The 22,644-nt window shown below is 45.2% G+C and overlaps 1 protein-coding gene across 2 annotated transcripts in view; it reads left to right on the plus strand.

Annotated features, from left to right (window-relative positions):
* BAZ1B (bromodomain adjacent to zinc finger domain 1B) overlaps positions 1–22,644 on the plus strand; it is a gene marked incomplete at both ends in the record, with an annotated part of 50,294 nt that overhangs the window by 13,892 nt on the left and 13,758 nt on the right. Inside the window, 6 exons of one of the 2 annotated variants that reach the window (XM_079544973.1) lie at positions 3,308–5,000; positions 8,308–8,446; positions 8,890–9,041; positions 11,781–11,892; positions 21,719–21,817; positions 22,226–22,403. In XM_079544973.1, coding sequence (XP_079401099.1) covers positions 3,308–5,000; positions 8,308–8,446; positions 8,890–9,041; positions 11,781–11,892; positions 21,719–21,817; positions 22,226–22,403 — 2,373 coding nt within the window. The remainder of the gene's footprint in view (positions 1–3,307; positions 5,001–8,307; positions 8,447–8,889; positions 9,042–11,780; positions 11,893–21,718; positions 21,818–22,225; positions 22,404–22,644) is intronic. The other variant, XM_079544974.1, reaches the window with a different exon arrangement.

A 22,644-nucleotide genomic window follows, 5' to 3' on the forward strand; every position in this document is an offset into this window, starting at 1 on the left:
TGGGCCTTCTTTCCTTTGAGTTTGCGCCTGAGCTCCTTGCTCATCCACACAGCTCTCCTGCCACCCTTTCCCGATTTCTTCCTCACAGGGACACACTGATCCTGAGCTTGGAAGAAGAGCTGCATTTAAGAGCATTTAAATGCCGACCAGCTCTCACAGGCCCCCTTGCCTTCTAACACCCTCGCCCATGGGATTGCTCCAAGAAGGTCTCAGAAGAGATCGCAGTTGGCTCTCCTGAAGTCCAGGATAGCAATCCTACTTTTTGCTTTACTTCTTCCACTCAGGATCTTGAACTCCACCATCTCATGGTCACTACAACCCAAGCTGCCCCCGACCTTTACTTCCCTGACAAGCCGTTCTCTATTAGTGAGAGTAAGGTCCAGCAGTACCCCTCTCCTTGTTGATTCCTCCACCACCTGCATCAGGAAGTTGTCTTCAACACATTGCAGGAACCGTCCGGACCACACGTGCCTGGCCACATTGCTTTTCCAGCAAATATCTGGATAATTGAAGTCCCCCCATAAGCACCAGCGCCTGGGATCGTGACATTGCTTCCAATTGCTTGAGGAAGGCCTCATCAACCTCCTCCTCCTGATCAGGGGGCCTGTAGCACACACCCACAACAGTGTCAGCCATACCAGCCCGCCCCTTGATTCTCACCCACAAGCTCTCCACTGCTACACCGCTCTCCCCCAGGTTCAATACATTCTAGCTGCTCTCTCACATAAAGAGCAACTCCACCACCCCGCCTCGCTGGCCGATCTTTCCTAAAAAGCACACAGCCCTCCATGACAACATTCCAGTCATGCCAGCTGTCCCACCACGTCTCCGTGATCGCAATGAGATCGTAGCCATGCGACCGCACGCAGATCTCCAGCTCTTGCTGTTTATTTCCCATACTGCGTGCATTAGTGTATAGACACTTCAGGGAAGCAGCATTCCCCTGCCACACTCCATTCCTTCAAACTCCACCCATCAAGTTCACTTTTGAACCTCGAACTTCCTGCACAACCTCAGCAGCCCTCATTTTGTCCCCTTCCCCCTTCTTACCTAGTTTAAAGACCTTTCAATGAGGCCCGCCTGCTCCTGGGCTAGGATCCTTTTACCCCTTGCAGACAGGTGAGCTCCATCTGCAGCCGTCATACCAGGAGCCGAGTAAATTGCCCCATGTTAAAAAAAACCAAAGTTCTTGTGCCTGCACCAGCCTCTAAGCCATTTATTGATGAGGAGGGGTTTTTTGTTCCTCTCAGTGTCCTTCCCTGCCACTGAAGGGATAGAAGAGAAGACCACCTGCACTCCCGCACCATCCAGTACCCTCCCCAGACCCTTGAAGTCATTCCTGATAGCCCTTAGGCTTCTCTTGGCAGCATCATCACTGCCAACCTGAACTACCAATAAGGGGTAGTAGTCAGATGGGTGAATAAGCCCAGGCAGCTTTCTAGAGATGTCCCTGACCCGTGCCCCAGGGAGGCAGCACACTTCCCTCCGGGTGGGGTGGGGTCGACATATCGGGCCCTCAGTTCCTTTTAGAAGGGAATCTCCTGCAACTATCACCCTCCTTTCTTTACCAGAAGAGGCGGTCTGCAAGCGTGGAGCCGAGCGCCTCTCCTTAGGAAATCTCGGCGGCTGTTCCACCACCTCATTCTCAGCCTCCTCACCCTCCAGTTCCAGGGTTTCAAACCTGTTACTCAGAGGCACCTGGGGAACCGAGGTTGGTCGGGAAGGGCGCCGCCTGCGTCACTGAGATGGGACCTGCTGCCATTCCTCTTCTCTCAAGTCAGCTCTCTCAGTTTGACCATGGCAAGGGAGAGAGTCCACTACAGGCTGGAGGTTGCAGTCTCTGCTTGTTTCTCACAGAGAGTTACACCACCAGTCCATCTCCCTCTTGCAGTCTCTAACGGATCTTAACCTCTCCACCTCTTCCCTAAGCTCCACCACAAGAATTCACATTAAGAATTCAAGTTGTTCTGTACTCTAACTTGACTCTTCTTAACCTTTCCAGGTCTGCTTCTGGTGTGGGAAAAAGCACACAGCTAGCATCTTCCATGTGATTTGCAGAGGCCCCTAGCTTTGTGGTTCAGGATGGCGCTTCTGCCATGTTTCCCACTCGGCACGGAGATTGAATTTTAAACCAAGAAATGATTGGAGAACTTTTTAATCCAGTGTTCTGGCAAAGTAACTGTTGTATAACTGGCAGCTTAATACACAGCATGAGCTGTGGATCTGTTAACTTGCAGTTACGGTAACTTGTTAACACTGGATGCTTTCAATAGAGAAGTCAACACCATTTTTGTAGAATGAAGTTATGCTTGGATAAGCAGATTCAACTTTGGTGCCATCTTTAGTAAAAAAAAAAAGTCTCTTAACAGCTAATGAGGACTCTTAAATTGGAGTAAGGCCTTCAAGAGTGAACACGCAGAGACCAGAAAATCTGATTTTTTTTTTTGACAATCTTGATTGCATGTGTGAGCTGGTTTTACCTAAGTCTGTTCTTACGAGTACCTTCCTGTGAGCTTCCATCTTTATCTATGATAACTACTGCAGAGTTTTTTATTGCTACGTAATTTTTGACTCTTCAGCTGCTGTTTTCTGGTCATTTTATCCATAACCTAAATGTCATATTCTTATAAGTGTGTGATATTTGATTTTTCACTTATTGAAATGGCTTTCTGAATTCCTGAAACTGAATTGAGTTGCTGAAATCAGTTTCTGACTCTGGGTTAAACTGTTCTATGCTGAAAGTGTGCTGTCAGGTGGATTATTTCAACAGCTTAAAAACAAAATTCTATTACATGAATTCAGAATTGAATTTTCTTTCTTCAGTTTCATTTGTGACCTCATCCTTAAAGTGCAAATATGGATCGTGAAACTTCCAGGCAGTTCAGAGGCAGGTCTCTGAATTGCTGTTAGCCATCACCTCTGTGCTCTATCAGTTTTTACTTGGATGAGGTCAAGACTGGACCCTACAGGACTTGCTAAGAAATCTTGAAGTGAAACAGCTTCTGAAATTCACCTTTTGAGAGGAAACAGTGATTTTATGCAGTGCAGTGGAAAGCATTTAAAATCTTCTTGTGTGTGTATGCAATACTTTCTTTTACAAAGTTAAATGTTAACTTTCTGGAATGAGCTGCTAATCTCATAATCAACCTGCTGACTGCTGTGCATTGTAATGAAAGCTATTGCAGAAGCCTTTGTTACCTTAAGGTACTGTGTGCTACTTGCCCACGGGGAAGAAATATGTAAAAGCGATCTAGATCCTTCATATATCTTCCAATATTAATATAAAATCCCTTTCTTTTAATCTTAGTATATGACTCTCAACCCCTCAACCAAGAGGAAGAGCTCTGGGTCACCTGACAGAAAACCTTCCAAGAAATCCAAAACTGATGGATCATCTTTGAGTCAGCCACTGAGCCCTACCTTGTGGTGTCACGTGCATTTGGAGAAATCTATTATTGGCTCCCCACTGAAGATGAAAAACTCCAAGATCTCAAAATGTCCCAAAGAGGAGTTGGAAGAGATGATGAAAATCATGTCGCCTGGTAAACTTGATTCTGACTTTCACATTCCAAAGAGGAGCCGACTGGGAAAGGGCAGCAACAAATCCTTGGACAAAAAGCAGAGAGGCAAAAGGGTTTTAAATGGGCAGAAAACGTCCGGGAAATCAAAGTCTCCTGGGAAAGGCTTGAAGACCCCTAAGATGAAAATGAAGCAGATGACGCTCCTGGACATGGCTAAAGGTACCACCAAGGTGTCCAGGACTCCCAGGAGCTCTGGAGGCACCCCTCGGTCTTCCAGCAAACCGCAGAAGCTGCCTCCTGCAGCACTGCATCTGATTGCCTACTACAAAGAGAACAAAGACCGGGAAGACAAAAAAAGTGCACTCTCCTGCATCATTTCCAAAACAGCCAGGCTGCTCTCGAACGAGGATCGTGCCCGACTCCCTGAGGATTTACGAGGACTGGTACAGAAGCGCTATGAGCTCCTCGAGCACAGGAAGAAATTGGCCACCATGACAGAGGAGCAGCGGAAGGAGTATCTGAAGAAGAAAAGGGAAAAGCTGAAAGAGAAACTGAAGGAGAGAGCGAAAGAGCGCAAGGAGAAGGAGATGAAGGAAAAACTGGAAAAAAACAGAAGATTTGAGGACCAAGATCTCAAGGGGAAGAACTTGCCCACATTTAAACTGGTTGATACTCCAGAAGGGCTTCCTAATACGCTCTTTGGGGATGTTGCCATGGTTGTGGAATTCCTGAGCTGTTACTCAGGGCTACTGATGCCAGATGCTCAGTATCCCATTACAGCAGTCTCCTTGATGGAAGCTCTCTGTGCAGAAAAGGGAGGCTTCCTTTACTTGAACCGGGTACTTGTCATTCTTCTGCAGACCCTGCTGCAGGATGAAATTGCTGAAGATTATGCTGAGCTAGGGATGAAGCTCTCTGAAATACCACTTACGTTGCATTCTGCTTCTGAGTTGGTCCGCCTGTGCTTACGCAAGTCGGACGTACAGGAGGAAAGCGAGGCCTCAGATAATGTAGATGAAAGCAAGGATTCGGCGACTTTTGAAGATAACGAAGTACAAGATGAGTTTCTGGAGAAGCTGGAGACGTCGGAGTTCTTCGAGTTGACTCCTGAAGAGAAATTACAGATACTCGGGGCGCTCTGCCACCGGATCCTGATGACCTACTCGGTGCAGGATCACGTAGAGGCCAAGCAGCAGGCCTCAGCCGAGCTGTGGAAGGAGCGCCTCGCTATCCTGAAGGAGGAGAACGACAAGAAGAGAGCGGAAAAACAGAAGCGGAAAGAAATGGTGGCCAAGAACAAGGAGAATGGGAAAGATGAAAATGCAATGGGGAGAAACGAGAAGAAAAAAAATGAGATTGTGAAAATTGAGCACCGGGTAGAAATAGAAGCTGATGATATGATCAGTGCTGTGAAGAGCAGACGCCTTCTTGCTATCCAAGCCAAGAAAGAAAGGGAGCAACAAGAAAGGCAAATGAGAGGTAAGAAAAAGAACGGAGACTGGGGCATTTCTGTGTTGGGGGTGGGGTGTAAGGCAGAGCACGTTAATGGACAGTCTTTCCAAAAACTTTATCTGCCTTTAAGGAATTTGCTTAAAGGAAAAAGGAAAGACACAAATATTCTTTCTTACAGGCTGGGGAAAGCTTTAGGTGTTTGTATGGTGGCTCAAAATCTGGAATGTTAAAAATGATAACTGGTTTTAGTTCTGCCTGCGGGCATCTTTTTAACAGTGCCTTCTAATTCTGTCAGACTCAGGAAAGCTGGAGAACAGAAAAACTGTTTGGAGGACAGGAGAGGAGGGAGGAAAAAAAGAACAGTGTCTAAACAGCTGTGATTCTGTGATCTTCTGACTGCGCAGGGAAGTCTCCTGGCTAATGGCAGGCTCCTGCAGATGCTCCACACATGTTGTCGGATTGATGCTAGCAGGCTTCTCAGAGAAGGATATGGGCAACAAACTTTTGTTTGTGGTTTCTCACTTCAAAGAAGTTGTAATGGAGTTGTATAAATGCAGGCTGTCCCCTCAAGACTCTATAAATCACCAGTTACTCTGAACTTGGGATGCCTCTATTAGCGCTTTTTGCTAAGGAGCGTGGAATATGAGGAGTGAAGCACTGCAGTGTGCTTCTGGGTTTGTTTGGTGTTCTTTTGGTTGGTTTTTCGTAAGCTTGGACAGATGGAAGTGGACAGCATGACCCCATCTGGGTTATTTCCTTTGTGAAATAGTTGAGGGGTGAAGATCTCGCATGGAGCCTGGTTTATGTGACCTTAGTGGAGTCTGGAAATATTTGTTCTAGAGATCGAGGATAGGTAAATTCTATGGAATATCCCAGGGCTCTGAAGGGAAGTATCGTACTGGACACAACCCTAACTTGCACTGAAAGTAATTATACCTTTTAGATCATCTGGTAAGGGATGCAGGTGTTGGAAGTCTCACTAGAATCAATCATCAATCTCAGTGTCAATTAAAAACTGGTAACTGTTCACTTGATGCTCAGCCAGAGGGCATTTGGTTGATGCTTGTTCACAGGTGTCACGCCTTGTGCTGCTTCCCCTGCAGATTGGTTTCTGTTTGACCAGGGGTCTCTCGCTGAGTACAGTACTAATAAATCTCACTGGTCTGGCTTAGATCTCTTACTCCCACATCATAGACATTCTGAATATTGTGGGTTTTGCTTTTTTTCTTCTTGTGCTGTGAGCTGTGGCTTTTACCACGCCCACAAATTTTCTGCATTTATTTATATATATGCATATATATTATAGATGTATTTCGTACAGTTAACCTCTTACTGACTGATTTTACTTTGGTTTCCCTTTTCCCATGGAGCATCTGGAACATTGTCTCACTAATGCAGAAAAACAAAGTATCAGGTGTCAAATAGACTACAGCTGGATGGCTGCTTGGCCCTGGATCTGGTTGTGTTCCAGTTGTTTCATGGCAAGTTTGTGACAAAGCCTTACTTCAAAATGAAACACAATCCAGACACTGCTGCTGCTTGAGCTGCTTCATGTTGTTTTCACTTGGATAGTTTACACTAGTGAGATGTGAAGGAAAAACAATGCTGTTCTGAAGAAGATAAGATTGTGTGCTGGGTAGCTTGATTCATTCCTGGAGTCCAGAAGAAAAACAAGCTCTCTCTGGCAGAGAAGGATGCAGCCTTTCATCGAAGTTTGACTTCGTATTACTTCATTTCCATCCAGCAAAGTCCAACATTTCAGTTATCCAGGTCTACATTTACCTGTTCAGTGGTTACTAGCAGACATAACGATACTCTCATAGCAGCAGAGTTCTGGATTAATGCTGATGGTGCAGTAGTTGGGCTGTGGGGTCAGTGATGCTGAGCCAATCTGCTCAGGGCTTCAGACTCTGGGGGTTGTGTCATTGGAGTGTGTGAAAAACAGAGCTTCGTTCCCACTGTGGTTATCATCTCAGCATGCTCCTTCCATCAGACAGACTTTTTGTGTCTTTTGCACCCTGTCAGTTGCATTTACTTTTAATAATGGTAATGTCTTTTGGAAGTAAAGCAGTTGCAGACAAAACACCTGAGTGGTTGAGCTGGTGGATGAGTGTGTGTGTGTGTGTGTGTGTGTGTGTTGCAGCCAGAGGTGTCCTTGTTGCTGCTTGAGTCACATCTGTGGAGCTGCAAGCTCCAACTGCTTGAAAGTTAAGCCTATGAAGATCGCAGCCAGTACTCCTAAGATGGTCTCAGCTTTAACAGAAAAGAAAGTAAAGGGAGAACTCTCATGCTGCAGTTACTGAAAGTTGGTTAGTATTGGTGTGTTATTATGTGAAAGCTGGTCAGTTGGGTTGGTGTAATAAATGCAGGGGTATGTCTTTCAGCACATCTCATTAGTCTGTTAGGGTTGGTCACGGTGGCAGGACTTCAGAAACCAAGCACATACTTACCAATCAACTGTTACCAAAGCTATTTTAATGCAGCGAATGGCTGCAAGAGAGTAGGTAGCAGCCCTGGGAAAGTTCTAGCAAGAAACTGCCTTTCTCTTTGAGTGAGCAGCTAGCATACAACCTCTGCATGTTAGCTTTTGCCTGCCCTACAGCTCACCCCTTCCATATGCTCTCGTTCCATCTGCTCAAACTCTTTAATGTAAAGATAAGTCTTCATTATTTGGTTCTTTTTATGGAAGGCTAAAAGCCTTCAAACTTTCTCAATGCAAAAGAATATTTCCCACAGTCTCATTTGTTTAAATGCTTCTCCACAGGGTGGCATATCTGGGAAAGAACAAAATGTTAAGACTTACTCATGGTTGTGAGACACTTGTGTCTAGAGTAGGTTTCTGTTGTGCTGCGTCTGTTTGCTCAGTATGTGGACTTGTAGGAACACCATTCTTCATAGCTGCAGATGTGGAGATGCAGGTGCCTGTTGGCCATGCTCATCTCTATCATGTTCTTCCTGCTCTACTCTCAGCCTTAGAGCCGACTAGAGCAGAATTCCTTGTTCTGTGTTGTGCTGTAGTTAAAGAAAGATCTTTGATTCTGTTACGTGGAATTGCATAGCAGTAATTATATAGTAATAGTCAACTTTGTTGACTTATAAGGAACAATAATGAGGAATGTTTTCTCCAGTCTGTTCTTATCCAAACTTCACTTCTTGATAATTTTTTTCTATAGTGGTGGGTGGAAGATGATGTGAAGGGTGGATGGCTAAAGCAGTCGTAACCAAAGTTACCAGTAAATGATTTTTTTTTTCCTGACCAAGTGGAATGAAGGATGATACTCATATACATATGCAATAACAGAAAGCTAACTCTTCCACACACTAATTCCAACAGTGAGAATGGAGAAGGAAGCAGAGGAAGAAAGAATCCGGAAGCATAAAGCTGCAGCTGAGAAGACGTTCCAGGATGGGATTGCCAAAGCAAAGCTTGTGATGCGCAGAACCCCGGTTGGCACTGACCGCAATCACAACAGGTAGGAAAGGAGGTGGCCCTGTGCTGCTGGCTGTCCTCCCTCCTGTAGGAACAGATAACAGCTTCCAAGAAGTGGTTGCTGTGGAGGGTACTCTGCCTGCACTGAAGTTTGGAGGAGAGCAGAAACAAAGTTTGTGCGTACAGAATGTGGTAGTTTTCGCTCATTTACGTAGTTGGCCGTTTGGAGGTTACAGCCCACGAGCCAGCAGAGCTTCAGTGCTCAAGAATCCAGTTACTGTCTTCTCCCTCTTTGTTTTGCAGGAGTGCTCTCGGAATGAATTTTAATAAGAGTTTTTCCAGTTTCTCAACTAAATGTATAGATGCACCCAGATATTAATTCTGAGAACAGATATTCCCTCACATGCAAGTAAAGGTGTATGTGTGTGACAGTCACCAAACTTGTAACAGGTGGCTGCTAACGTGTGCATGTGCCTTGCCCTGCAGGTATTGGCTGTTCTCGGATGAGGTCCCTGGCTTGTTCATTGAGAAAGGTTGGGTACATGACAGTATAGACTACAGATTCATCCTTCCTCATCAGAAAAAAGAAGAAGCCAGAAAAGACTACAGCTCAGGAGGTATGATCAGCCAGCCTCTCTGTGGATCTTTCCTTTGTTGCTGTCTGATTGTTAGGATGGGTTTATGAACTTAAGGGAGAACTGGCCAGTCTTTGTGGGAGTCCTCTGTTCTCAACCTGCTGTGCATGCAGGGGAACCCTCACATGGGGAGTTTGTTCATTATGGTCTCCCTGCTGCGGATTTTGAGACTGCGGTGTAGCACTGAAGCACCATGGGATATGATCATCTCTCTTAAAAGCAGTCAGCATCAGCTACAGAGTAACTGCTCTGTTTTACTTGGTACCTGTTTACTTACCATGTGCCAAACTTCTCGGCAAGCTAAGCTCCACCAGTGACAAAACTCACAAATTCATCTGTTTGCCACAGAGAACAAACATGCTGCTTTTTCTCTGGGAATCCGTAAGCTAAGCTGCGACCAGGTGCTGTCATTGTAGAAATCTCAAGGCCTGTTTACTACTTTTCTGTAGATCCCTCTGGGATAGTGTCAAGCAGAGAAGTCTTCTAGATACTCACAGCTTTGCTGATTGAGGCCATTTTGGCAAATAGTCGCTCTTGCACATCCGCTCAGCCTGCTCTTCACCTTGTCATGAATGTGTCGATGAGGTGGAAGGATTAACCAAAGATCTGGCTCTTGCTCTGTGATTTTTGCTTTGGTGGCGTGGTGCCTGGGTGGTCAAACACTGCACTAGGAAGTGGTTAGGTGTTGTAGGTTGTGGTCAGCAGCTCTGTATCCAGGTGGAGGCCAGTCACGAGTGATATTCATGCTCTTCAGTATGTTTATCAATGACATAAGGAATGGGATTGAGTGTATCCTCAGCAAGTTTACAAACGGCATCAAGCTCAATGGTGTAATTGACACAGTAGAATAATTAAGGTTGGAAAAGTCCTCTAGACCATCTAGACTGACCTTGGTATTGATGATATCAACCTATCATCACCATGCCACTAAGCCCCATCCCTCAGTGCCACATTTCTGCACTTCTTGGAAACTCCTCTGCCTCCCTGGTAGCCTGTTCCAATGCATTTCCTCTCTTTTGAAGAAATTATTCCTAATATCCAATCTCAACCTCCTGTGGTGTGCCAGAAGGCTGTCATTTCTTGTCCTAGTGCTGTTACCTGGGAGCAGAGACCCTTGCGATACCAGTCAGGATGCTGCTGGCCTTCTTGGCTGCCTGGGCAAAGTGTTCATGTTGGCTGGTTCATGTTCAGCCTGCCATTGACTAATGCACTACATTGACTAATACACTTGGATCCTTTTCCTCTGCGCATCTTTCCAGTCACTCTGCCCCAAGCCTGTAGCATTGCATGGGACCAAAGTGCTGGAACCTGTACTTGGTCTTATTGAAGCTCATCCCATTGGCCTTAGTTGTCAGTAAAGATATTAAACAGATCTGCCCCCAGTGCTGACTCCTGGGGAGCACCACTGGTGACTGGCCACCTCTGGCCTGCTCTGGGCTCAGCCCTCCAGCAGAGTTTTACTCAGCAAAGTGTGCATCTGTCCCAGCTACAGGCTGCAGCTTCCCCAGCAGAATGCTGTGGGAGGCACTGTCAGAAGCTTTACTAAATTCTGAGTAGAATTTAGTCTGTGCTGACAGCCTTTCTCTCATCCCCCCGTGCTGTAGAACAAAGTCAGGCTGGTTGGGCAGGACCTGCCCACACTGGCTGGATCTGATCTCTGGTGGTCCTGCATGTGCCTCATGATCATACTTGAGGCAGCGTGCCCTCTGACTTTTCCTGATACCAAGATCAGGCTGTAGTTCCTCAGACAATTGAGAAATTGGCCCACCTGGACCAAATGTTGTTCAACAAGGAAAAGTGCAAGGTGCTGTACCAGGGCAATGGCAGGTATGTGTTCAGAAGGGGGGAAGAACTCCTTGAGAGCAGCCCTGCAGAAAGGACTTGGGGTTCTGGAGCAGGGAAAGCTGACCTGAGCCAGCAGCGTGCAGCCCGGAAAGACGCCAGCAGCCTGGGCTGCATCGGCAGAGGGGTGGCAGCGGGCAGGGAGGGGACTGTCCCCCTCTGCTCTGCCCTCGTGAGGCCCCACCTGGAGTCCTGCGTCCAGGCCTGGGGCCCCCAGCACGAGAAAGACGTGGGGCTGTTGGAGCGGGTCCAGAGGAGGGCACGAGGTGCTCAGAGGGCTGGGGCACCTCTGCTGTGGAGCCGGGCCGAGGAGCTGGGGGTGTTCTGCCTGGAGAAGAGAGGAGAGCTCACTACAGCCTTCCAGTATAAAGGGAATTTGTATGTAGGAGAGAAGATTGACTTTATACGTGGTCTGATAGTGATGAGACAAGGGGGAGTGGCTTTAAATTAGAAGAGGAGAGATTTAGGTTAGAGGCCCTGGTTCTCTGCCTAGAGCTGCGAGTTCTCCATCTCTGGAGGTACTTAAGCCATGAATTTGGTATGGCAGCTGGCAGGGGACAACCAGATCATGGCAGGGATTGGGACTGGCTGTGCTCTAAGGTTCCTTCCACACCATTCTAAAGTTCTGTGAAATGGTTGAAATGCTTTTCTTAATTTAATGAATGTGCTTTAGGATGTAATAATATTTTCTTGAAGAATTGCTCATCTTTGTGTTTCTGTAAGTGCTAGTACTGTGGGCTTTAGCAAAGTAATTCTGGATTGCTTTTCTCTGCCAAATGCACTGTTGGTAGAAGTGTTGATTGGAAGTACTTAACTGAAGGTAGGTTAGTTCTTATGAAATAAAGTATGTCTGAGAAGAAGCACGAATAAGAATTTGAGCTTGTGCTTTTTTTTTTCCAGACAAGCGGAAGAGCACAGCCGCTGATGGCAGAATGAGTGCACTTCACAGGTCTGCATGTGCTGCAGACCTCCCTGCAGAGACCACTGCACCCAAGCAAGGACAGAACTTATGGTAATACATGCTTTATAGCTGCAAAATACTCAAAGCATAAAGGTCAAGGAAACCGTACAGAGAAGTCACTCAATAGGTCCTACTGTGTACATAGTCCTCTTTCAGTATTTAACTGCTGAATTAGTTTATAGGCCTGCCAGACCTCTGTAACTGATATTACTAACAGTGAACAGTGAATGGCAGCTGATCCAAGAGACTGTAGAAACACTCTGTTTAATTTAATTAAACTTAAAGCCAATCTAAATTAACACTTTTTTGTTGTATCAATTTTACCTATTTTATAATCAGGAAAATTCTTATTTGAAAAGATTCGCTGTGTCTGTTGTTTTTAATTCTGCTTTCAGTATTGGCAAGCTGTATTTTGAACAAGAATCTGTGGGAGCAGTGACTTACCTGGTTGTCTAGGTTTTTGTTCATGGCTCGTCTTAACAGGCCTGAACTGTGGCTCATGGAGTCCTTCAGCAGATGAAATAGCCTCTGTATAGCTGTACATATTGCTGTCTTTGGAGCCACATGTATAGGCTGCTCGTTCTTCTATCACGTAAGACATGCAGAGCAGTCCCCCAGCTCCTTCTTTCTTTCTAGGTTTCACAGCAAGTTGGGAGACTGCATTTGTTCTCCTATAACGCCATTATGTGGAATTGTTTTTTGTTGCTATTGATGATTATTAGAGCTTAGCAAAATATTTTTACATGTGGACAGCCAGTTATCCCTTTAATACTTCCTAATGCCAAGCTGTAGCCACCAACGTGTCTTCAAAATGAATCAATTGCATGTGAACAGTCTACCTTTGAGCATGTTTGACCTGCTCCACTGACTGGTTCTATCAGTGTCTTTAAAGAAAGTCTATGTCAAGTGTTGCATTGGATGGTAAGGAGAAGTTAGCATTGTCCCCACGACAGAAGAAAAAATGGCCCCGCCTGTACCTACCAAATTACTTGTGAAGGACTGTGGTTATCCATAACCTTGAAAACTCACAAAGTACTGATGCCTGCAGCTCCTTTATAAGCAGTGTCTTTTTCCCCCAGTTTTCTCCTGCTGACAAGTGGGATTTCTCCATCTTTGCCAAATATCACTAGTTTGTGATTTGAGCTCCAAAGTGTAGTTCTGCTGCTGCAGGTCAGAAATCCTTTACCAAAGGTCTTCCTCCTCTCCCATCAAGAACTGCTGAGGAGACTGACATTTGTGGACATCTTCGTAATTCTCTTCCCTTGCCTTTCGTTGTTAGAGGGCTGTAGGAGAAAGCAAAGATTCCCCTGTGTACCTTCACTCTGTCTAGTATTGCAGTGGGAGATCTCCACCTCTTTTCCAGTCTAAATCATTGCACATCTTGTTACATGGCCAAAATTCAGGAAATAAGTTATTCCTAGATCATGGGTGCTAAATAAGAGGTTGTAGATTGTATGATTCACAAGAAAGTTCGCTCAGCTCTTCCTTAACTGCCTCTTTTACTACTACTTCATTCAGCAGGGGTGGAAATACATGTTCCAGTAGAAGGACAAATTATGAAAGAAAAGCCATAGCTTAAGCTACTAGTGCACACTGCTATGAATTCAAGGTAATACAGAGCCAAATCAGATGAGCTATGTAATACAGAACCCCTGTGTAATTCTAGGCTGAGTTTGAAAAAGCACAGCATTTCAGACAGCACTGCTGAATTTCTCAAATCAGGTTGGCAATTTTTGCTGATGTGCTGAGAGGATCGCAGGCTTACAAGGCTTAAAAGTGCTTTATGGAGTCAGGAGAGGCAGCTTTATGAACCAGGTGTTGTCTGGTCTCAGGACGGAGTTATATTCTACTTTTGAAGAGCAGCTTTGTAAGAAGTGACAAGAATACTGAATCTAAGCATACAATGGTGTTTAAAAAAAGAGAACAAAGTAATTAAGAATCTTAGTTTAAAAAAAAAAACAAACAGACAACAAACCTTAAATTGGCACCCAGAAACCTAAAATGCTTTCAAAAACTTTCAAAGAGATCATGAAATCATAGAGTGGTTAAGGTTGGAAGGGACAGTAGTCCAACCCAACCCAGCCATGCCCACAATCACTCAGTGCCACATCTCCACAGTTCAAGAGCACCTCCAGGGATGGTGACTCCTTCACCTCTCTTCTGGAGAAGAAACTATTCCTGATATCCAGCCTGAATGTCCCCTGGTGCAACTGGCCTTTCTACACCCAGGCAGATCAATTCTTCCTCCCAGCTTGGTGTCATTTGAGAACCTCCTGAGGGTGCACTCAATCCTCTCCTCCGATCCTCACTGAAGGTATTAAACAGATGTGGTTCCAGTACCAATCCCTGGGGAGCGCCCTGGTGATGGCCGCCAGCTGGATGGACCTCCACCCAGCACTGCTCAGAGCCTGGCCCTCAGCTGTGTTTTACCCAGCAAAGTGCACATCTATCCCAGTCCCAGGACAGATGTGAGACAAAGCCTTCACTAAATTCTAGGTGGTTATGTCCAGCCATACCCTCATCCACCAGGTGGATCACCTTCATAGAAGGATTGTTTAGTTTCCATGCTAGGTAATGCCTCTTACCTTTAGGAAAGAAAGTTTTTAGGAAACTAGGGGGGAAAAAAACAACAGCAGTAAGGAAACATTCTCAATATGGCTCATTTCAGGATGAGGATTTTATTAAAAGTAAGAAGGCATGCCTAATAACTGCGGTTGAGTCTAATGAAAGAAATGAAAAGGAGCTTAAACTGAAGTACAGACGAAGGACAAAACAATTCTTCTCAGTCGGGAGCAATCTTGTTTCACAAGATCTGTTGTTACAGGGCCTGGCAGGAGCTGAAGTGCCTTAAGTTGAGAAGGAAGCTTTTCTCATGAGAGAATAATTGGCTGGGAAGCAAATTACAGAAATACTGTAATGTGTCTGTGTTCAGCAGAGTGATAGCAAGTAACGTTAGTGCAGAAGGGAGAAGTCTCCTTAAAGTGCATTTTATTTTGATGTAGAAACGGGGGACCAAAAAATTAAACTAGGAAATGGCAGTTGTTGTTGTTGTTGTTGTTCAAATAGAGAGGAAAGAACTACTTCAGATCTGCTGATATCCCCGACTCACTGCTCCTGGCTGCTGTGGATCTTCTCGTTTGTGCCTGTGCAGCAGTTGGAGAAGCCACTGACAGAGGAGTTTGTTGATGACTGCTAAGCACAGGCGTTCTTGTCCTGGCACTCAAGAAGGTTATGAAAGAGCAAATGCTGAAATCTGAGGGGCAGGTTTAAGAACTGTCTCTGTATGCCTGCTCTGCTCTTCTGCCACTGAGAAATAAGATGCTGGGCTAGATGACTTTTTTTGTCTGACTCTTCTGTTATATAATGTCTTCGATTTCTGTCCTATCTGATGGATGCTAGGAAGGACTGTTAAGAATCGTAGCATTTGCTGATTTTTTTATTTATTATTTTTTTTATTGAATGAAGATATCTTGCCTATGTGCACTGGTCTCACAACCAGGTTGGTAGCAAGCACTGAAGGTGGATGGTCTGAACCAGATTTACACCTTCATGCCCTTAATTGAGCAGAGGGTACAATGGCAGTTTGCTAAAGAGCACATAATCACTTCAGACTGAATTTTTTTCTGCACTGGCTGCATGAATTTCTCCCAACAGGATCACCAAAAGCCGTTTCTACAGAGAAACAGTAAGCTCCCTCCGCTGAAAGACTTTCTTTGAAGCTCTAGAACTGCAGAGAGCCTTTCTGACAGCTATCACTACAAAAGGGAAAGCAAAGGCAACCTGAGATCTGTTTCTTGAAGGGACAGCAGCAACTGCAATTTCCCTCTAGGAAATCCATATTCCTGTTACAGTATTTTGCTTTCTGGCCATCGCCATTGATCTCTCCTTTCTCAAGGACTCTCATGAGTTTAGATGGTACAGAACTGTCTCCTCCTTGACTGCTTTTTCATATTGTCCTTGCATACCCTGAAAGGCCTTGAAACTGCACTGAAGTCCTTGGACATCGGTACTCCCGTATTGTTTGCATGCTATAGCTCATAATGTTGGCATGTGGTGTATAGGAAGTTTCATTTCTTTGTGTTCTGCTGCATCTTCTGCCTCTTTCCTGGTAGTGCATCTAAAACGAAATTAAGAGTAGCCTCACACTGCACATATAGCAAGGTAAAGCTACAGCTGTTCTTCATTTAGGTCTTTGAAATCAGTACCAGATTAACTCCTTGATGTGTTGTTTTTCACAGTCTTGCTCCTTTTCTCCTTGAGAATGGGAATTTACAGGACAATAGTAAGGGAAGAAATAGAATCCGTAATTCCCCAAGAGCTACAGGAACAGTACCATGGACTTACATGAACAGTACCACTTCATGGAAGTGGTTTTTGCTTTTGGAGTACTTTGCCCTGCAAAAGAAGAGGGCCTGCTCTCTGATCCTAGAAGTGGTGAAGCTGAATATCAGTTTCAAACCATAAAAGTCTATTTCAAATCAGAAATGCGTGGATGTTTGCCACTCTTCTGCCAGGAAAAGACAGAAGAACCACACTCACTGATGTTGATGCCTATTAAAATCTCCCTGTTTAAAGATTCTGGGCATTATGGTCCTTGAGAAAGTCTTGTGTCCATGCTTTAGTGCTTTGTGTGATACATGTGCACCTGTCTTTCTGACAAGAACCATGGGTTAATTGAAACCTTTCTAGTAGTACATTAGTGCACAATAGACTTTTCACTTATCCTGCTCAGGAATCCCAGGTGTGTATACAGACTGGGAGGAGCAAACCTTGAGAGCAGCCTTGCAGAGAAGGGCCTGGGGGTTCTAGTGGATGAAAAGCCAGCAGTGTGCTCCTGCAGCTTGGAAAGCAGGTGGTGTCCTGGGTTCCATCAGCAGAGGGGTGGCCAGCAGGGACAGGAAGGTGACTGTCCCTCTGTACTCTGCCTTCATGAGGCCCAATCTGGGGTACTGCATCCAGATCTGGAGCACCCAGTACAAGAAAGACGGAGCTGTTGGTGTTGGAGAGGGTCCAGAGGGAGCCACAAAGATGATCAGGGGACTGGAGCAGCTCCCCTACAAAGGCAGGATGAGGGAGCTGGACTTGTTCAGCCTGCAGAAAAGAAGGCTGCGGGGTGACCTCACTGCAGCCTTTCAGTATAAACAGGAAGGGAATCAACTCTTTGAAAGGATAGATAACAGCAGGATGATGGGGAATGGTTTTAAGTTGAAGGAGGGAACTTCTTTATGAAGACAGTGGTGAGGTGCTGGAACAGCTGCCCAGAGAGGCTGTGGATGCCCCGTCCTTGGAGGCGTTCAGGACCAGGTTGGATGGGGCCCTGGGCTGGTATAAATGGGGAGGTTGATGCCCTGCCTGTAGCAGGGGGTTGGAGCTTGATGATCCTTGAGGTCCTTCTGACCCAAGCCATTCTATGATTCTATGAAAGCAGTTGCATTTTAAAAATAGTGGCATCTCTGCAGAGTAACTCCCATTGTTCTTCATCTATTAGGAATACACCATGGTATGGCGGGTCCCCTCAGCAGACAATTTGAGTTAACCATGTGTGGGTGCTGACAGACTCCATTCTCACGCCTATATTCTACAGATGGAGTTTCCCTGTTTCTACCAATCCTCCAGAGCAGGTACTGATCCTGGGCTCCTCTAGATGTTGTCCTCCTGATTTCCTCATTCCGTAGTCTGCAGTCCAGGTTTTATACCTTTCTTTCTGTCCCTTGCAGCATGAGAACAAGTGGGAATATTCAACCCAAGTGCATGTGAACAGCTCCTTTTGAGTGAATACTTGTATCACGTTCCCTCTGTTACAACTGCTGACCAGCCTGCTGGCTTGTGCTGCCAGATGTGTAAGGAGAGAATCCTGGCTGTTATTTAGGCCTTTAGCCTAAACAGGTTACCCCATTTGTGGTCAGTTTGAAGGCCTCCATCTGGTCTTGGTTCTCCCACGGGCATCATTTCCATTACTTCAGATTGTGTTATAGTGTATAAGTTCTATGTCAAGCTACATGAATGGCACCAGTTACTTTCCCTTCCTACTTACTAAGAATCACAAGATCATGGACCTGTTGTCTCCTCATTTAAAATACCAGCCGTCTTTGTAGTGTCCGTGCTCCCAGCCTTGTGAGCCCTAGTTGGAGGTGCAGGTGTTTCCTTTGGGGGTAGGGAGTGCATGGAGCTGGTTTGGGAAGCAGGAGCTGTAACTGCACATAGCAGCACGGTGTCACTGACCACAGGTGTGTCTTTGATGTGTTTATATTGTGTGCATTTGAGTTCAAGCTGATGTAAAACATCCTACTCCTAGAAGTCCTAGTTCTTACTCATTGGGAGGATTGAGAAAACTTGAGTTTGTCTGTTGCAGGTACTCTCCTTTCCCTGTTTCCTTTTCAGCAGGAACAAACTTGTGCTAGTTTAGCCCGCAGGTTTCCAGCCTTTTGGCTTGACTGAGCCACAGTTAGTGAAGAGGAATTGTCTAGGGCCACATCTACAAAGGTTGCTCTTGAACAAGTGCCTCTTAACTAGTTTCCCTGGAAACTGCAACAGATGCAGAGAACACAAGAACACTATTCAATAGAGCAAATTCTCAGCCACAGAACACTCTTTTTCAGTGTAGTCACCACTAGCTATGTATTTTCACCAGCAGTGAGCAAGAGCCTGCATGCTGCACTCGTAACAACCTGCACTGGTGGAGCTGTGACCCACTGCACTGTCACCACTGCTGAAATGCACCACCCTCTCTCACAGCGCTTGCATCCATGGTTGGGTCCATCAAGCGTTCAGCAAGTGCCCATGTTTGTCAGTGGTGCCACTTTTCCCTTGTGGAGGAGTTCAGTGACACACCTGTGCTTCATATGCGCTTCCATGTTGGATGCTGTTCTGTCAGGTGTGACGGGGCAGTGGTGGGAAGGATCAACCTCTACTGCTGTGCCACCAACAGCTTCTGACACTGTGGGCCAACATCATAAAACAAAGCACTACCTTCAAACAGCCCTCATAAAATATATGATACTGTTAATGTATACAAGTAACGAAACTTATTTTAGTTTTTAATATATTGAATATATAAAAAAGACAAAACATAGGCCCAGTTTCTGGGAAACTAACTTATCTTTGTGGTTTGATGAAAGTAGCTGCAATTCCCTGAGCTCTCAAGGTGTTCATCAGAGGTTGTGGATGAAGTTTTACTCTTCCTGTTCTTCATCATTCAAAACAGCACAAATGTTCGTACTGCCAGAAAGCAGAGAAGAAGGAGCCATTGTGAAGTGAGGGATGTTTCTCTGGTAAGAGAGGGCTTATAGAAGTCTGGCAAAGAGGCATGATCAAATTTTTTATTACAGTTCTATACATTCCATTTGAAAATTTGCAAGTCTTGTTTTTAAGTCGACTGAAAATGGAGTCACAAATAATCCAGGAAGTTGGCGATTTTGTTGGCGATCTTGAGACCGGTTTCAAATTCCTTTATCAAAACGCCCAGCATGGCTGCGGGTTGTTCTCTGTTCACAGGACCGTGTTTATCTGAAGTGGCAAAATCCATAAACTTATTTGTCATAACTTGAGTCAGCACTGCACCATGCCCTCCCCGTGCCCACTTCCAGGGGCAGTAGTGCACTGGTGTTCGCTTGGTGCCCAGTGACAGTTGCACCACAGTGAAGCAATGGCCTGCATGCAGCCCATGGGTGCACGTGCCTGGATGGCCCCACCTGCCTTCCTTACAAGGATGTTCCTCACAAGGATGTTCCCTGCTTTCTCATTCTGGCTGGCAGCCTGCGTTCTTTCCCCAGACGGTGTAGTTGTAGACTCCCAGTGCCTTATGTTAACTGTTTCCAGTGGCCTTTCGTTTCTAGCAGAGAGGAAAACTGTGCAGGAAATTCCCCTCTTAGTTGCGTAGCTTTGGAGGAAAACTGAGAAAGCTGGGGTAGAAATATCTTCTCAGATATTTCCCAAATGAATCCCATGTAAGCAGCAGTGATTTAATGCTGTTTTATCACAACCTAGGCAACCTTCTTAACACACTGGGTATTTGTGCTCTTTGGGTATCTGCAGGATGACTGGAAGCTTGCTTCGTGCCATTCCCATGCTGTGACAAGCTCTTTCTTCTGAAACATGGTTTAGGATCAGTTCAAAGGTTTACCCCAAGGTTTTGGCAGGAAGTTGATGCTAAATAATCTCGAGGAATGTCTCTATTTAGCACAATTCCAGTAGACTTAGAAATGCCAGACTTTGTAATGATCTGTCTGTAGACCTTCAATGAATGTAGGAATGCTGATCACGTCACTCACCACAAGTGGCATCTGCAAGAAAAAGACAGGATTTGTGTTGTTTGACATTGTTTGACATATGGTTATTATGGGATTGTGTGAATGTCTTTTGAGTCATGTGACCAGCCCTTCATTGCTTCAGAAGTGCCTGTGCCAGGCTCCAGTGGGTGAGGGATGTTTGGAGCTGCTCTGTCCTGTTCCTTGCAGGCAGAGTGTGCAGAAATAGTGGCCAAAAGATCTGATCTCTGTGTGCAAAGCGAGGATGCCCTTCAGTGTTGGGGTGTACTGAAGCAGATGATTGGCAAGGGACCATTTTTCTTCTGTTTTTAAACAATTCTGTATTTTATTGGCGTAATCAGTTTAATAAAGCAATGCAGGTTGTCAGGCTGTTCCCCTAACATAAGCATACTAGCGCTGTGAAATACTTTTTTTCCAGATGAGATACTTAGTAAGGATTTCTCCCAGGATAAGAACCCATTGCAGATACTGATATTCCAGGAGAGTCGAACAGCACCCTTCTCTAGCTGTAAGTTGGTTCATCTGAGCTTGTGCCCAAGAAGAAAACTTAGATCTCAGGTCTTCTCTGTGGCTGGCGAGGATCACGTCATGGTGATCACTTTGTGCTTGTTTCCATTTAAGATTTTGCTGATCCTTCAGTTCCCTTTTGTAAGGAGCAATCATCTGCTAGCTACGTGTTTGTATTTTATTTTTTGTAAGCCCAGGTCTGCCAGTGCTCGCACCAGTACGTGGTTCAGGAGATGAGGCACGGAGCCATCACAGGAAAGAACAAAAAGAAAAAGAAAGGTGCAGGTTTTCAGGATATCAGAAAGCTTAGTTTGACCATACAGCCCTGCATCATGACCAGCAGTGTGGTTGCACTCTGCAGTTGCTGAAAGTGCCTGTTTAGAGAACTATGCAGAAATTTTGCCCTTTTAGATTCAGCTAACTGCAGGCTACCATTGCTCTCTTGAAGGACTTTGTGAGCAGAGAGCTGATGAGAGCAGAAAGCTGATGAATGTGATTCCCAGATACTATATTTAATCTTTCAGGTTAATGCAAGCTTCTTAGAAGGGAGATCTTCTGCACTTGTGGAGGGCATGGCTTTCCGTCTCACATCTGTAGCATCAGCTATCGTGGTCTAAACTGGAACATACTCTTTTTGATCTAGGGCTTAATGAAATCAGTTGAAGGCTCTACAGAAAGAATGATTAAATTGCCATACTATGCAGTGCATAACATGTTAATCTTTTCTAGTGCATCAAAAATGACATTCAGATTGCTTAAGCTGACTGCAATTCAGTGAATCTAATCCCTAGGGCAGATTACTAAATTCAAATGCCAGTGTTTTAATAAACTTAGTGGGAGGAGACATCTATAAATTAGTTCTGTGTTTATTTTGTTTTTGTTCTTCTTACCCTGAAATGGGCTACATTTGGGGACCTTGAAATGAGGCCAGTCTTACAGAAAAGCTGGTATAAGCATTCTGCCTAAGTTTTTCACCTCGTCCCTGGGGTTGGGATGTAGATTAATTGTCATTGCTGTCTACTAATTCTTGTGAAGTGCTTAAGAAAAGGAGCTGCTGCTGCAGAGATGGATTAGCTGATGTTGGTGAATGTTGTATCTTCCAGGTTTCTCTGTGACAGTCAGAAGGACTTGGATGAGCTGATAGACTGCCTGCATCCACAAGGAGTAAGAGAGAGCCAGCTAAAGGAGCGCTTGGAGAAAAAGTGAGCCTGCTGTTTCCCTGTGTCCCTTCTCAGCTTCACAGCACATCCTCACCATAGCAAGCTTTTCCATTCCTGTGGCAACGTTCAGCACTTCACTTTGATTGTACCTGTGCAGGGGCAGATAACAAGAATGAGAAATTATTCTTTTGTAGACAGTAACTACAAGTATTACTCAATAAGTAATGCTCAAAATCAGGAGGAGGTTCAGTCTTAAAGGTGCTCCTCGCAGCTTGCAAAGGCAGTGCTGTTCCATCCACAGAGGCGGAGCTTTGCTTTAAAGCATCCTTCAAGGAGCGTTCCATACTGGTGGGGCATGTGGCTGTTATTGGAAGCTGTTGTTGCCCAGCACACTGACAACTCACAGGGCACTGGTCTGCGTGCATTCAAAGGCTTTTCTTGATTTTCTAGGTATCAGGACATCACACATTCTATGCATTTGGCTCGGAAACAGAACTTGGGCCTCAAATCCTGTGATGGCAACCAGGAACTGCTGAACTACCTCCGAAGTGATCTCATTGAGGTTGCAACTCGGCTGCAGAAAGGAGGGTTGGGATACGTTGATGTGACACCGGAATTTGAAGCAAGAGTGAGTGGAAAGTCAAAGTAGTGCTAAGAAAGATAGACCCGTTGACACTGACTCTAAGGTCTTGACTCTTTGGGTCGGGAAAATCAGATTTGTTGCATATGCATTCTTTGTTAACTAGTATTTCAAGACTACACAACTGCTAACTTGAGGCTGATTTGGTGTAGGGGAGCTGTAGCTTTGAGGGTAAATGTCCTGCACAACTGTGCAGCTGTCCTGTTTTCTTCAGCTGTTGGAGGGGCTT

The sequence above is a fragment of the Tetrao urogallus genome (assembly GCF_951394365.1).
Source record: "Tetrao urogallus genome assembly, chromosome: 20".
Lineage (NCBI taxonomy): Eukaryota > Metazoa > Chordata > Aves > Galliformes > Phasianidae > Tetrao > Tetrao urogallus.